Raw genomic sequence first — 17212 nt, 5'->3', positions numbered from 1 at the left:
CCACTGCTTGTGTTCCCTCTCTCGCTGTGTTTCTTGGTGTTGAATAAAAAAAATCTTAAAAAACAAAAAGAAAAGAAACGGAGGTAGACCTCAGTTTTCTCATCTGTAATATGGGAGTTGATGATAACTTCCTTGAAATATTGTGTGAAGGTGAGAGATTATGTATATAAAATACTCAAGACAATATCTGGCCCTTATTAAGTTCCCAATTAACCTTTAAAAATACATTTTAAAGATCACTGTAGATCTCAAATAAGGAAATTATGGCTTCGTGAAACTGTTTAGTGAATAGTTTCTTCCTAAACAAAACACACGGGCATGACAGATGATACGTGTCTTGAGCATGGCTGGTAGATATGTAAGTAAATCTAAATTATTTGGCAATCAGCAAATTTCTCCAGCAATTGCTGGATCCCTCTCTCCTCTTCAATAGCACGATCTAGAATAGGTTTCTTTTAATAACCTTTTTCCCTATTTGTTCCTTTCCTAAAAAAATTTTATTAAAGTATATTTGACAATACAGTGTTCTGTAAGCCTCGCAGCATAGTGATTTGACAACTCTGTATATTAACATTCACCATAATAAGTGCAGTCACATCTGTCATCATAAAACATTATTACAATTATTGACTGTATTCGCTATGCTATGCTATTCATGTCTGTGTGACTTTCTTATTTTATAACTGGAAGTTTGTACCTCTTAATCCCCTCCATTTATTTCACCCAACTCCCCCAGTCACCTACCTTCTAGCAACCACCACATTGATTTCTGTATTTATAGGTCTGTTTCTGTTGTTTGTTTGTTTTGATTTTAGTTACTACAAGTAACATGGTATTTGTCTTTGTCTGAGGTCTTTCACGCATAATACCCTCTAGGTCCATTTATGTTGTCACAAATGGCAAGACCTCACTCTTTTTTTATGCCTCAGTAATATTCTGTTGTACATAGATGCCACATCTTCTTTATCCATTCATCTCTCGATGACACTATTGTAAGTAAAGCTTCAGTGAACATAGGGCTGTGTGTTTCTTTTCAAATCAGTATTTTCATTCTCTTTGGGCAAATACTCAGTGATAGAATTATCAGATCATATGGTATTTCTATTTTTTAATTTTTGGAAGAAACTCTACACTATTTTCCACTGTGGTGGTACTAGTTTACCCACCAACAGTACACGAGGGTTACTTTTTCTCCACGTTCTCATCAACACTTGTTATTCTAATTTTCTCTTTTTGATACTAGCCGGAACAACAGGTGTGAAGTGCTAGCTCCTTGTTTGCATTTCTCTGATGATGCGTGATGTTGAGTATTTTTTCATGTGTCTATCAGCTAACTGGATGTCTTCTTTGGAGAAATGTCTGGTCAGGTCCTCTGCCCACTTTATAACAAATTATTTGTTTTTTCAGTGTTGAGTTGTATAAGTTCTTTATATATATTGAATATGAACCCCTTATCTTCTCCCATTCAGTAGGTTGCCTTTTTCTTTTGTTGATGGTTTTCTTTGCTGTGCCAAAGGATTTTATTTTGGTGTGGTCCTGATAGTTTACTTTTGCTTTTGTTTCCCTTGCCAGAGGAGACATATCTATAAATATGTTGTTAAGCCCAATGTCCAAGAGATTATTGCCGGTTTTTTTGTTTTTTTTTTTTTTCCTAGGAGTCTTATGGTTTCAGGGCTCATAGTTGGGTCTTTAATCTGTTTTGAGTTTATTTTTGTATATGGTGTAAGAAACTGGTCCCGTTTCATTTTTTTACCCGTAGCTGGCCAGTTTCCCCAACACGATTTTATTGAAGAGATTGCCTTTCCCTCATTGTATGTTCTTGTCTCCTTTGTCATCGATTAATTGACCATACACTTGATTAATAAAGCTTTGTAGCATATCTTGAAATCTGAAACTGCGATGCCTTCAGCTTTGTTCTAATTTCTCAAGATTGCTTTGGCCTATTCGGGGTCTTTGTAGGTTCTTACAAATTTTAGGATTATTTGTACCAGTGCTGTGAAAAATGCTACGGGTATTTTGATGGGTTTGCATTGGTTGCAGTGTGGATTGTCTTGGCTATTATGGACAGTCTCTATTTGAGTTTTAAAATGAATAGGGGAGAAAATAAAAGAAAAAACAACAGATCATGTGGGCAAACCTTGAGCTAGTCAAATGCTGGGCAGATAGCATGACCATGCAAAGTCTTAAAAAATTCTGTATCAACATATTCAGGAGAAGAAAGCCTGTCTTAGGTAAACCAGGAAAAGCAGAAAAACAGAAAAGCAGGCCAAAAAAAAAAAAAAAAGGCCTTTTACTGGTAGAGATTTGCTGTTGAAACAAGTGCTGTCAGATGAGATGTCTCTCATTCAGTTAGAATTCTGCCTTCATCACCTGACAGCTGGATGCCTGGACCTGTTTTGTTCTAACTCCTCTGAACTTCACTGTCCTCAAATGCAAAATGAAGTTAATAGGTTTAACTTAATAGGGCTCCTGGGAATGTTAATTAAAATAATGTGTGTAAACCTTTATATTTCATAGGTGCAAGAAATACTGAAGAATATGTAATTTAGCCATGACTTCAGTATATATGGTAGAATAAAATAATGTTAGGATCAATGAGATGTCAGCAAATGAGTATAAATCCCAAACTAGAAGGTGTCCGATGGCATTTAACCTGCCCCCTCCCCCACCCGAGGTTACTTATGGATGGAACTTCCCCCTCCGTAGGAACCAGGTTTGTGGGCAGGAACTTCCCATTCATCTTGGACATTCAAGAACCACATCATTCATTTCTGTTTTCCTTAAAACGCAGGTGCACCTATTATTATATCTTTCCCACACTTCTACGAAGCAGACCAGCAGTTCGTTTCCGCCATAGACGGCATGCATCCCAATAAGGACGATCATGAGACATTTGTGGACATAAATCCTGTGAGTGCACACGTCTTCTGGTAAAAGCTTGCATTTTATTCTGTCCAACGCAGTGTTAATTGGCTTAGTCCGGAGCCCGTTAACATTATTGTCGCCTCGCATATACGTATTCAAGGGGAAAAGACTCAGCCCTGTGCACGTGATACCTAGTCTCATGGCCTAACAGGCTGAACTGTGTGGCCCTGACAGGCAGAAATAGCGGCAAACCTCACGAAAAAGCACCTGTAAACATTGCATCGCTGGAATAACCGAGATTGGACCCGTAAAACCTGGCCAGTGCTCCGCTGCCAGCCTTGGACTTGAACGTGTACACATTCTCCCACTGGCAGACAGATCAGCAGGGTCGAAGACACATTCTTTTTTTGCTCCCTGCCGGGAATATTTTGGTTGAAATTTAAATATATGGGTTTTTTTTTTTTAAGATTTTATTTACTTAGTTGACAGAGACTCAGCGAGAGAGGGAACACAAACGGGGAGAGTGGGTGAGGGAGAAGCAAGCTCCCCGCGGATCAGGGAGCCCCATGCAGGGCTCCATCCCAGGACTCTGGGATCAGGACCTGAGCGGAAGGCAGACACTCAATGACTGAGTCACTCAGGCTCCCCGAGCCTCAGTTACTTCTAGCAAGGCTCATTCTGCAGGCACTGTTGAGAGTTTATTGTATGATATTAACTTAAAAGGCATTAGATATACGTGTACTTTGGTCCTATTTTCAAAGAGGAGATAAACTAAAAACCACGTTAAAAGGAAAGGAATATCGTTTTATGACGTGAGAGCCTCTCAGTGTTGGAACTGAGTTAGAGGTCAGGTATCTTCATTTTGGGGATTTTGAGCACAGGGAACAGTAAAGAAAAAGTAAGAACAGTCTTTCAGCTCCGCAATTTATAGGCACTTTGCTCTTGTGTCTGAGAAATCAATGGTTTTATCTTTTTGTGAAAAGGATCCGGTGTTTTTCCCCCTTACCCCCCTCCCCTGCCTTTTCTCTTCACCTTCAATCAGTTCCTCTTCCTCAGCAGAAAGGTGGGCAGGTGCTTGTCCCCGAGGGCGGGGGCAGTCCCTTAACCCCAGTTCAGAGGCGAAGCGGCCAGGGGCAGACGGCCTTCCCGGCTTTGTGGGCGCCGCGACCATCCGGGACGGCTCTCTGGCTAGAGCCCCCTCCTGGCAGGGTTGCCCAGGGCTTCGCCATCCAGAGGGGAGCATCCTGGGTGCTCGCCAGCAGCACCCATGTCAGGCTTCGCTCTAGCCCTGCTGCATCACGGTCTGCACGGCCACAAGGCCCCAGAGCTCGCACGCGCTGTAGAGTTTGGGAGGCACCGGTCCAGCAGGCGCCCGACCACGGCCGCAGGTCTGCCTCTGCCCTGGGGTCCGTGTTCCCTTGTCCCTCCCGTCCTCGCGGACGTGGCAGCGGCCACGCTGCTTGTGAGCATCGCGTGGAGCTGGTGCTCGGCCGAGGGAAGCTGTTCATGGTTTTAACAGCCCTCATATTTTCTTCCCACTCCTCTGATCTGCAGTTGACTGGTATTATTCTAAGAGCCGCGAAGAGGTTCCAGATCAACGTTTACGTCAAGAAGTTAGAAGACTTTGCGTAAGTTGTACCCCTTTCGTCGGGGGCAGTGGGTCGTTTTGCTGCACTGACTCTCCGGTGGGTCGGTGTCAGGAGACGGATCCCTTTCTAAGTCCGTGCCCTCCTGCCCTTCAGGGATGAGGCATCATCGGCACCTGCAGAGGCTGTCTTGGTCTTGGAATTGACTTACTTTATTTAACCAAACACGTACAGCCTGCTCTCTGTGGATCACACATTGTTCCAAGTATTTTGCACACAGGAACTCATGTATTCCTCACGATTACGCTGTGTTAGCCCCATTTTACAGATGAAGAAACCAAGGCACAGAGAGGTGACTCAAGGCTACAGAGTCCACGCCTCCCCACGCCATGCGGCGTTGCCCTTGCCATGACTCTGGTCGCCTCCCTTCCTGTCTTCCCACTGCTCCCACCCAGGACCACAGGCTCCCAGTTAACGGGCAGTTAACATAGGCTCCTGAGTCCAGCCTCTCCTCCCAACACTCCATCTAAAAGCCACCGCTTAACTAGGATTACTCAGCACAATCTCCTGCTGAGACTTTTCAATGGAAATTTTAGGGGTATGAGAAGATGCTTATGACTTAATGAAAAAACAAATTGTAAAACTGTACATAATAGTATGTATCTATTCTTTGTTTCTGTCTGTCTACCCATCTATCTATCACAGCACTTGGCTTCCCCATCAGATTTGCAGATTTAACCCCACATGTCATGGATCTTTCTAGAAAATAAATGTGGTTTGCAAGAATGCATTTTGCCACCCCTGTGTATTTTTCTGAGGCAGTATAAATTAGTAGTTAAGACCTAGAGCCTTAGAATCAAAATGAAATTACAGTCCTGTTGGTCCTGGGCAAATGAATCTGAGCCGTAATCCCTGGGACAGTGGTACCTACCGCAGGAGACTAGTGAGAGAATTAAATGAGATCAGGTCCCGAAAACAGCAGGTGCAGAGATGGTTCTTGGTAACGGGCTTGAGCGAAGACAATACTTAGGGGCCTGGTCATAAAACATTCTGAGGAGGGGTGCCTGGTGGCTCAGTCGATTAAGCATCTGACTTTTGATCTCAACTAGGGTCTTGATCTTCAGGTTGTGAAATGTAGCCATATACTGGGCTCAGCGCTCAGTGGGGAGCCCTGCTCCCACAACTTACCTCTCCAGGCCAGTGTGCTATCATAATGAGGATGTCTATAAAATAATCTCAGACATTGTCTTTTTTTATTGAGGCACGATGGACATCCATTATATTAGCTTCAGGTTGACAATATAATGAATCGACATTTATATGTATTACAGAAGGATCAGCACAGTCAGTCTAGTTACCCATCACCACACTAGGTACAGATTTCTCTTCTTGTGATGACACTTTTCAGATCTACTCTCTTAGCAGCTCTCACTGTGGTTACAATATTATTCACTATACTTGCCGTGTTGTACATTACATCCCCAGGACTGACTTGTTTTGTAACTGGAAATTTTTGCCCTTTGACTCCCTCCACCCATTTTGCCTACCCCCAACCCCCAACTCTGGCAGCCACCCATCCGTTCTCTGTGTCCGTGGGCTCGGTTTGTTTGCTTTGTTTGTTTTAGATTCCTCGTATAAGGGAGAATATATAGTATTTGTCCCTCTCGGTCTGATTCGCCTAGTGTAGCGCCCTCAGGGGCCATTCAGGTTGTCACAAATGGCAGGATTGCCTTCTTTTTTATGGCTCAGTAGTATTCCAGTGTGACCATATATCAAGTTTCCTTTATTGATTCATCCATTGATGGACACTTTGGTTGTTTCCATATCTTGGTTATTAGAAAAAATACTGCAATGAACCTAGGGGTGCATGTACCTTTTTGAGTTAGTGTTTTCGTTTTCTTTGGCTAAATATCCGGAAGTGGAAATGCTGGATGGTACTTCTATGCATGATATGGTACCGTATGCCATTATACGGTAGTTCTGTTTTTAATTTTTCGAGGAACCTGCATGCTCTTTTCCAGACTGGCGGCACCAATTATCTTCCCACCAACAGGTTATAAGGATTCCCTTCATCCACATCCTCACCAACACTCACTACTTTTTGCCTTTTGACGCTAGCCCCTCTAACAGGTATGAGGTGATATCTCATGGTGGTCTTGATTTGTCACCTTTTCTCTTTATAGTGAAACGGGAAACATTAGAACCCTGGTTTTCCCAGTGATGTATATCAATGAGGTAAGTCGTGGGAGGGAGCCACGAGTATATTTCACTTGTGAAAGTGTGGGAGACTTCCCTTACGACGTCTGCTATTGTAACTGCGTGATGTAAGATGTGAGAAAGGGGGAAAGTGATTTTTAAAAACTTGTTTGTCTTCAGAAAATTTTCTGTTTACATGTTTACATGAGGCTGACTGTGTTTGAGATTTGAAAATATGTTTGAGATTTGAAAAAATTTCCTTTCTCAAGAACATATTTTGGGGGAAACTCTCTTTCTGGGCAGCTGGTTATGTCCAACAAAATGCAGAGCTAAATGAAGCAATGTCAAACACTGTGGACATTTTAGTGATACATGGTTGCCTTATCCTTTATCATAGCCTACAGGGTTTTTTTTTAACTTCCTGATAAACAAACATATATCATGAATTATAGGACAAAGACCTGTCATAGTTCAAACAAAAAGTATTTCCCTAATGAAATACTTCTTTCTTTCACACTATACCCATAGAAATTTTATCCCAAAATATTAGGTATAAATTAAAGTTTTGCAAGTAAAAACATTTTCAGAAAGCTCAGAAAACACCTGCTATCTCAGACACCTGTGATAAATTCTTTTCTGAATCACATGCATTTACTGTACAAATCTCCTCAAGTTCCCTCTTTCTCCCACCCAGTTTGGAGGGGAACATGTAGGGGTTTTTCCTCTCTAATAAATTCTTGATTGGCTTGCTTCTGATGTTAACAGCACCATTTTTAAAAGTTTTTGTTATTTTTCTCCGTTCCCTAATAAATAAATAAATAAATAAATAAATAAAAACCTTGCTCTGTATAAAAAATTCAGTAACAGTGATTGGCAAGAAAAAGGAAAGCTAAAATAACTTTCACAAAACCTGGGCGAGGTTGATATTATTCTTAACTTGCTTATTTTGCTCAACAGCGTGTTGTTAAAGTGTTTCCAATAATAACTTTGTAAAAAATAATTTAATGTCTTACACTTTGTCAAACTAACATGAGCTATTTATAAAGCTCTTGGAAAATTATAAAATTTATACTTTAGAAGTGAATCACCAAACAAATATTGAATCATTATATTGTATACCCAAAACTAATCTGTCTATGTCAATTATACCTCCATTAAAATTTTTAAAAAATATTTGAAAGGCAAATCACTGATAACCTGCCCTTCAGAAACAAGTGCAGCTGACATGGCTCATGTTGCCTCTTAGCATTTTTCTGGTTGTGATATTAGATAGTTGAGACCATTCCATAAATACAGTTTTATAACCTTCTTTTTTCATCTGGCATTACTTTGGTAGCCACATTTATAAACTTTTGAAGGGTTTGTGATTGCAATTCTAAGACAAGACTTTCATTGTTTCCTAGGAAAATGTAGGCAATATTCACCAATTTCTAGGATCTGTTTGCAGTTGCTCCTGAGTCGTCATTGTTACTATTTGCAGAGAAGGACCCAGAAGCAGGGCTTTTTGAAAATGGGGAAGGACCCTGCTCTGCCGGCTTGTGTTCCTAGTTGTGTCCATGTTTGAAGTCCCCTCCAACTCAACGATCGCTTTGCTTTTTTGTTGAAGACTATATTGAGTCCAGGGAATTGTACCTCCTAGAAAGGACTTGACTTTACTCTCGAAAAAGGAAACATTAGACCTTGATATGACCTTGGATACTGTTCTCCCACCTCCTTTTTGGATCTTGGCCAGTTACTGGAAGCTCCAGTCCTAGAAACCCATCCTCTGCCTCAGTCTGGTGTAGGTTCAGCCTAAATTAAGCCCAAAGTTCCATTTGTTGCTCATAATTTTTATGAAATTAAGCTCTCCAGACACCTCACCCATTACAATTTAAAGAGATAAGATGTGTTTTCTGCATCCAGAAAGTGTTATTCTAGAACATTTTCTTGGTTATCAATACCCTCTGGAATTCTAGTGAGCCTCAAGACTTCTTTAGACAACCTGTTGAGACCTCTGGTCTTTTTAGGAAACTTTTATTTTTAAGAAACTTTTTTTTAAAAGATTTTTTTATGTTTAAGTAATCTCTACACCTAACATGGGGCTCGAATTCACCACTCAGAGACCAAAAGTTGTACACTCTACCAACGGAGCCAGCCAGGGTCCCAAGACCCCTGGTCTCCATTACTAGAGATTTAACCAAGACAGTAATTATTCTTTCCCCATACTATTTTTGGAATATTTCATTCAGTCAGTCAACTGGCATTAATTCAGCACCTACTGTGTATAGAGTACTATTTCTGACATTGAGGTGATTAAGATATAAGTCTTGCCTTTGGAAACCTCACAGTCACAAGGAGACCTACAGATCAACAGACAGTTACCGCACAGAGTGCGCAGTGATGGGGGGTTTTAGGGACTGGTACAGAAGCTTAGTAAAGGGACTTTTAACAGGCCTGAGTTGGCAGAGAAAACTTCTGGTTGGAAGTTATGCTGAATTAGATATTAAAGGATGAGTTGGAGTTGTCTGATACAAATGATGGTATTATTTTGTTATTTTTTATTACTCTTTCCCTCCTACTTCCAACTTAATTTGAAAGGAAGACATGTTTTCAGGAAAAAAAAAAAAAAGATGTTAATGAATAAATGCCCCTTCTGGTTACTCTAATTTATAAATGAATTTTTAGTCTCTTCAGTTTGCTAATGGGAAGACTTACCCAAATTATGGTTAATGATTTGGAGGAAAGATAGAACAGAAAACTCTACACCCTGCGTATTTAGTATTCAGGGGAATACTATTTTCTTGCCTTCCAGAGTGTTCTCATTGATAAAGAGACTGCAAGTCGACTGAAGTCTATGATTAACACCACTTTGATCGTCACCAACATACCCTACATCGTCATGGCGCTGGGCGTGTTCTTTGGTTTGATCTTCATCTGGCTTGCGTGCAGAGGACAGGGGTCCATGGATGAGGTGAGCAGTGGCTGGAGGAACGTCTCCCTCACTGGGTAACTTTACCCAACGAGGTCCGCTGTGCTCCACTGCAGAGCTGTCAACGGCTCCATCACCGGAACCCCCAGGTGGATTCTGGGGGTTTGTGCTGGGCGCGGTGATTTCCTGGCCACGTTACTACTGAACCAAAGGAGGCAAAGCAAGTGTGTCAGAGAGGGAGGAGGAATGCAGTGATGCTGTCTAGGATTGGGGGCTGTCTTGGTAGGCCTGGAATCCCTGGGAGTGAGCTTCATATTTAGGAAAATAGCCCAAAAGGAGAGGAAGAATATTTAACAGCTAAACGTCTGGACTTTGGTGTCAGGTTGGTTCAAATCCCAGTTCCGCCTCTTAATGGTGGCGTGGCACTAAAATGGGCCTCAGTTCTTCATCTGTAAAGTGGGATCATGAGAGAACCTGCTTGAAGAGGTTTTTCATGAGGATTAGAGGGTATAGTGAACAGAAAGCACTTGGCCCTGGTGTTAGCATTTCATAGGAGCTCGATAAGCATGAGTTGTGGGATGAAGCAGTTCAAAGATTATAAAGTCAAGACAAGCAGAGACCTGCTTGGAAGGAATCAGAGGATGCCGGAAGATGCCTCCCACTGAGTCATCACTGCGTACGAAATGACTGGCGCAGGGGACCAGTAACGTTCCTGCAGAGAAGGGACCCCTCCCCACAAATGGTTGGGATAAACAGGGTTCTGTTGGCCTAAGTGACCAGCTGGCCCACCCATGACCATGAATGAGCCTTCCCTGTGGGAGCCCTTCTTAAATTCTCAGCAGTGTCCCTTTCTGCACCAAAGGCTTTTCCCTTTCCTTTTTCTCTTCCGCTGTGCCCATCAGGGCAGCGTGACTTAAGTGTGAGGTGATTATCTTGCCATTCCTGTGTCTGGGCCTCCCTTCCGGTCTGACGTCGCACAGTCACTGAGATTTTTATAAGCGCAGGTGAAAGCCCAGGTAAATGCTCTCACTACTCCTGCCATTAACCATCTGCGTGTAGTCAGCAAGCAAGGGACCACTGGGCACCCACCGCCTCTGAGACATAGTTCCCTGGTAGGTTTTGAACCAGGAAGGAGCAAGTCCATGGAGTGTGCCCATGAGGGTTATGGGCCCCAGGGGTGCAGGGGAGGGCGTTGCTGCAGAATCAAGAGCCAGGCTGAGGGCCCAAGGGCAGGGCAGCAGCAGGCTGAGTGACAGCCGCCCTCCTGTCAGTCTCTCCTCCCATCTTCCCCCACCGCCCTGTCCCCCAGCGTTTCCCCTCCTGGGAGAACTTTCTGACGCCGCTGTCCCCTCTCTTCTGAGTCTCAGGGAACCGCAGACGAAAGGGCACCCCTCATACAAACCTAACCGTGGCCCGAGCTGGGCGCAGGAGCCCTGTGAGCTGTCCTGACCCGGACCATCCACGTCTACAGGGCATGTGGCCTGTCCCAGAGAGGAGGGAGGAGACCCCGCGCTGGCGAGTGAGGAGAGCGTCCCGGCGGGAGGTTAAACGACTGACTGACTCGGCTGGCCGTCAGGCTTTATAAAATTGTTTGTTTTCCATGTGTCTGGCAGGTATTTAATAAACTCTTGTATAGTGATTTTTTTTTTTAATTGGGTGCTGGTAGCTCCAGAACTGTGTGACCACTGTCGTGGTTAAAATGTGTCCGCGTGGCTTGTTAACGTCCCTCTGTCTAACCTTCTTCAGTGTGTTTCAGTCACCAACTTTGTGCTTGAAATATATAAAGACGATTTTCCGTTGTATTTCACCCCAAAACAGAAGGAAGGAAGAGTTCGGAACCCAGGGTAAAATGGTAGCCTCATAAATACATCCTTAAAAGGCATCTAGTTTCCTCTTTTTAAAAAGTGATATATTGTATTTCATGCTAATCTTCAGTTCATAATTCCTCCAGGAAAATAATTAGATCTTTTGACTCCTTGCAAGCCCAGTGGGGAAGGGGTGTGGGGGTGTGCGTGGGGGGGAACCCTGTGAGTTGATTGTGATTAAGCACCTGAGGCATTTTTGCTCGTACTTTTGTGAATTGAAAGGATGTACAGATAATGTTGGTGTGGACAGGTATAGATGTTTCATGTGGAGTAGAAGTAAATGCTAGTTATGACATTTGTGGGTAGTTTGGGAGTTTTTTTTGTTTTTTGTTTTTAGTCAAAATAATCTTGGTGTGGAAAGGTGTTTCGGAGAGGTGTCACCAGTAAGTGATTTTTCCCCCAGTCATCCACGCCAAATATGATACTCTATTAATTACAATATTATTGAATGATTCTTTGTAAAATTATTTACGAATATGGGAAATCCATCCATTCACAGCCCGAGTTACACACACACTTCAGGAAGTCTGACGGCGCTCACAGGGTATTTCTTCCGGGACAGTCTTCATGGGAACTTTGAAATTGTTTTTGTAAGTTGGCTTTCTGTCCCCAGATTTGGCCCCTTCCAGTGTTCTGTGGTTCACTGTCACTCATGAAGAGAGAAAAATGTGCCCTACACATCCTGTGACAATCATCTTGCTGACACAATGATGGTGTTTTAAAATATTGCACAGAAAAGGCTTTAAAGAAAGGTCCCTAGGGACCCAGGAGGCAGGGCCACCTCTTTTCAGAAGACCCCTTGGCTTTCAGTGCAACCTAAATCAGAGGATTAGGAACCACCACGTGACACAAATTCAAGCATATTTAAGGACATTTTCTTGGTTCTCAAAGTTCACTATTCATTTTTGATCGAGAAAACTGTATAGTTATCCAGCAAAGTGCACAGAGAATTTCTTAACAGCTGAATCATCTTACAGGATTTTCTGTCTGAAGCTGGATTTCAGTGTAGCAAATGAAGAGAGAAGGCCATGAATGTCACAAATACAGCTTCTGATCCCTGTGTGGAGGTGATAATCCCATTATTTGCCCTAATTTCTTTCTCTCTACACTAACAACACAATATATGACGTGTTCCGTTCTTGAAGGGGCTAATTCGTTAAACTCTCAACTTCTCCGTGAATGAAGATAGAACTTAAAGATATCCCAAATCACCAAAAGGGGAAAAACTAAATTGAAAATATTTTGTCTTCAATAATGCCAAATATCTAGATTTTTTTTTTAAGTGGAGTTCATTTTTTTTTTTAAGATTTTTTTATTTATTGATTTGACAGAGAGAGATCACAAGTAGACAGAGAGGCAGGCAGAGAGAGAGAGAGGGAAGCAGGCTCCCTGCCGAGCAGAGAGCCCGATGCGGGACTCGATCCCAGGACCCTGAGATCATGACCTGAGCCGAAGGCAGCGGCTTAACCCAGTGAGCCACCCAGGTGCCCCAATATCTAGATTTTTTAATTTATCGATATTTAACTATAATCTTTTGTTTATCCACTTATCCACATGAATAAAACTGATGAACCAGTGCATGTTTATTGGTTCATCCTATTATCAGGGTATAGTCATCTGTGAGGAGGAAATTTCTAAATACTATGAATGATAACAGCCCATGTACGCTTTCAGACTGACTCCCACACAGGCAGGGAGACCAAAACACATTACCGCCTTGCAATTCTTAATAGTTATTTGGCTTAACATCCCATGTGATATTATGTCTCTGAAAAATCTGTGGCAAGCCCATAAACTGCAGTCAGGGTTATCAGTTAAGAAGAACAAACATGCCTATCGGGCTTTAGGTTGAACATAACAGACTTCCTCGCACTGATTCTCTCGGAGCCCTTATCCTGGAAAGGCCTCCAAAGTCTTTGTGATTGTTGTTATCACAAAATATGTGTGTCCTGTACTATGATACTCCGTTTAGGGAGAAATCAAACAGAGGGAGGTGACTTTGCCTCTCTCAGGGAAATCTGAGAGTTGAACACGGGACAGGGAATGGGCTTTGCCACTGGTAGCTCAAGGCTTTTCCTAATGGACTTAATTTCTTTATGTTCTGGAAAGATCACTAATGGTCAAGTGCAGTGAGTACTATAGGACTAGCCCCTATTGGGGTTTTTACTGAAGGGAGGTTGGTTTTTGTTTTTTTTTTTATTTAAATTGCTTGAGACACGAGTTCTGCAAAGGGTGACCTTCACGCTTGCCGTCTGGGCATTATTTCTGGAAGTAATTGCTCGTGGCCATCAAACAGAATACTGACCAGAATGCTCTTCCTGTAGCTGAAATAATTGGTTCATTTCATGTGATTCTAGACTTGTTTATTTCTACCCGTAACGCAATGAAGTATTTCACTAATAAAACTGTTTCTATGAAATTGCACTGGAAATCGTATGTGATGTCATCAGATGACTGTTGTCTCTGGAGTTTCATTTGAAAGATGTTCTTTGTCCTCGTGACAGATGCAGGCCTGAATCTCACCTGTTGGGCGACCTCTGAGTTCTGCTTAGCTCTGGTGGACGGTTTCGGAGAGCCTGACCCGTTTGAAGCGGGTGCACACTGAGTTTCTTTGCCCACGGCTTTCTCTAGAGGCCGGAAGCCCCTTAGCAGCACTGGGGGTCAGTAGGCCGACATATTGGCCCTTAACCAAAGGGGGCAGGAGCAGGAAGGAACATGTTTACAAGTGACAGAAAATAGGACATGGCAGGTTTGTTTAGCGAGGCCTGCTCTGGCTACGAGGTGAGTAAACTGGAAGAGTCTACATGGATACAGGGAGGTCAGTGAGGAGGCTGCCATGTTGGGTGTGTCCCTTTGGGGTCTGCGTTGGCATGTGAGATAGGTGTCATGCATCAGACCCCAAGGAGAACTCCACAGAGCTGCGTAGCAGGGGTTAAGTAATTGGTTATATTGGGGAAAATAAAAATGTATAGGGCCGGAACAGCAAGATAAAAGGCACAGAACCCTCCAACCTCCTGTCATCCCACGGAGAGGCCAGCCAAGGGCCAGAGTACTGTCTGGTCTCACTAAAGAGCACAGATCTGCCTTCTAGTCCCCCTTTTGAAGGGACAAGCGTGAAGAAGCAGTCTTGTCCATGAAGGAATGTACAAGCCGTTGAGCAACAGGCAGTTTGGATTGGGGTGAATGCTGTATAGAAATTGGGAGTGTCAGCTGCCAGTGGAGTGTTACAGTCTCCATCACGGGGGAAAAGAAGCCCCTGGTTCCATGGGACCTGAGCTTGGCTGCAGCCCCTTCTCCCAGCAGAGGGGGGAACTCCCAGCCACAGTTAGCTGGTTCTCTGGGCAACCCAGAATGAGGCCACCATCTGACTGTCCTGCTCTCCGCACTACAAGGGCTCCTGCAATGTCATGGTTGGGGTTGGCAAACCTTTTCTGTAAAGGGCCAGATGAAAAAGTTTTGGCTTTGCAGACCTCTTCTGTCACAACTATTCAATCTGCTCTTGGATCATAAAAGCAGTCCTAGGCAGCAGGTAAACAAACGAGCGTGTCTGTGTGCCAGTAAAACTGTCTTTACCCAAATAGACAACAGTCCGCATTTGGCCATCATTTGCTAATCCCTGGTCTAGGCGAAAGATAATGGTAATTGGAATCAGGGAGATGGCAGGGGAGATGAAGTATTTTAGAAATGTTTAAAAGATAAAATATGTGGGACTTGGAGATGAATATGGGAAAGGCAAGGGAGAGGGACATGTCACAGGACTCATTCATCATTCCACAGTATTGAATAAGGTCTGTTACAGGGGTAGGCCCTCTGCTTGCAGTAGGGATAAAACCAGTGTAAACAAACAAACAAACAAACAAAAAGTTCCTGCCCTGGTGGAGCTTATATTAAATGCAGGAAGCAATAAACAGGTGTGATGGTGAGTACTAGGAATATTTAAGAAGCCACAGTGACAGGACTGGAACGTGCTATTTTAGAAAGGGTAGTCAGGGAAGGCTTCCTATGGGAGATAGACTCACCCGTTCTTTTTCATCCCCGATCCTTCTCCCCTTCCCTCCATCATTTCTGTGATTGCACTCTGCTGGCTCTCCTAGCTCTCTGACCATGCCCTCTCTGGCTCCCTTGGGGGCCGTTTCCTTTCTTCTCAATACCTGCCATCAGCTGCAACCTCTTCTGGCTTGATAACTCTTCCTGACCATTCCATTGACTCCCTGACTTCCATTACAACCTGAACAGTTACAGCCGACATACGGGTCGTTCAACCTCAGCCGCACATGCCAACACCTGCTGGATATCCTCCGCCAGATCGTCCTCAAATCCAGAAAGCAAAAAAAAAAAAAGAGGAATTCATTTTTCTTGTCTTCATTCCAAATTCCCATTACTGGGGAAAGGCACCGCAATCCACCCAGTCCTGCAAGCCAGAAAACGGGGACTCTTGCTAGACTCCTCCTTCCCCTTCCCTCCACATCCTGTCAATCGAGTCCATCTGCTCCTGTCTCCCTTCCTGCTGTCCTCTTCCCTTCGTCAGCACTCTCACTGGGACTCCTGCGATTACCACTGTTGGCGTGATTTAATTTTTTGAGTAGGTAAACCATTTACATTTTCAAAAAGCATAAAAGGGGTTTATGGTGAAAAGTCTTCCACCATCTCCCAGACATGCAGTTCATCTTCCCAGGGGTTAACTAATGTCACTCACTTTTTTATATCTATCTTTCCAAGAATATTTTATACAAGAATGTGTATTTGCATATTCAAACCCCCTTTTCCATCAGCAAAATCGTAGCATACCAGAGAAGGTTTTCTAATTGTCTTTTATGTAATACTTTTTTTTTTTAAAGATTTATTTATTTATGTATTTATTTGACAGAGAGAGAGATCACAAGTAAGCAGAGAGGCAGGCAGAGAGAGGGGGGTGGGAGGGAAGCAGACTCCCTGCCGAGCAGAGAGACCTATGCCGGGCTCTTTCCCAGGACCCTGAGATCATTACCTGAGCTGAAGGCAGAGGCTTTAACCCACAGTGCCACCCAGGCGCCCCTTTAATACATCTTTGAGATCTTTTTCTTTTAAGCACATAAAGAGCTTTACTGTTCCCATTCCATGTCTGAATAGTACTCCTTTGTATGAATACAACTGTTTAAGCAAACCCGTGTGTTTCCAGTCACTTATTATATGCAATGCTCTAACCAACAAACTTGGCGTACAAAATTTTGCCCATTTGTAAGATGAATTCCTAAAAGTAGATGGGTCCAAGGATTTGTCATTTTGATAAACACAATGTGGGTTTTTTAATTTTTATTTTTACTAAAGTATACGAGCACATAGATTTAAGAATCAAATAATTCTAGAAGGTTTGTTATATTAAAAAAAAAAAAAGAAACCTAAAGATACCATCCTCAAAGGCATCTCTATTAACCCTTTTTTTCCCATTTACCCCTCTGACTGGGTGACAGGCTGCTCCGCGAACTTCCGTGAGTTTCAGCATCCTCCATCTACTCTCCGCCACGGAGATGAGGCCGCGGCCTTCCTCTCGGGTCCTCATCACACTCCTACTCAACCTCCCGCACATCCTTCCCACGGGGCCTCCCTACGGCAGCATTTAGGGGCTTTCGCACCGCACGTCCCGCGGAGTCCCAGCACTTGCCGGCGACTGAGACGCCCCCGGCCACGTGGAGCCCCAAAGCCCCCGGAAGCCGGCGGGGCGTTCCCGCCCCCACCCCCGCCGCGTGCTCCCTTCCGGCGTTCCGGCCTCGTAGGCTGGGCCCAAAAAGAGGCGGAACTCCCTAGTCCAAGGG

General features: G+C 43.5%; 1 protein-coding gene across 1 annotated transcript in view; it reads left to right on the top strand.

Annotated features, from left to right (window-relative positions):
• Positions 1-11357, top strand: part of SCARB2 (scavenger receptor class B member 2) — a 69587-nt gene extending 58230 nt beyond the window's left edge. The window contains exons 8-12 of the mRNA XM_047719576.1: positions 2792-2910; positions 4420-4493; positions 6635-6686; positions 9439-9597; positions 10923-11357. Of these exons, the coding sequence (XP_047575532.1) occupies positions 2792-2910; positions 4420-4493; positions 6635-6686; positions 9439-9597; positions 10923-10961 (443 nt within the window). The 3' untranslated portion in view covers positions 10962-11357. The remainder of the gene's footprint in view (positions 1-2791; positions 2911-4419; positions 4494-6634; positions 6687-9438; positions 9598-10922) is intronic.
• Positions 11358-17212: the final 5855 nt, after the last annotated feature.

The sequence above is a fragment of the Lutra lutra genome, chromosome 2 (genome assembly GCF_902655055.1).
Source record: "Lutra lutra chromosome 2, mLutLut1.2, whole genome shotgun sequence".
Lineage (NCBI taxonomy): Eukaryota > Metazoa > Chordata > Mammalia > Carnivora > Mustelidae > Lutra > Lutra lutra.
Note: the sequence above shows the minus strand (reverse complement) of the source record. Positions and strands in the feature narration are given on the sequence as shown.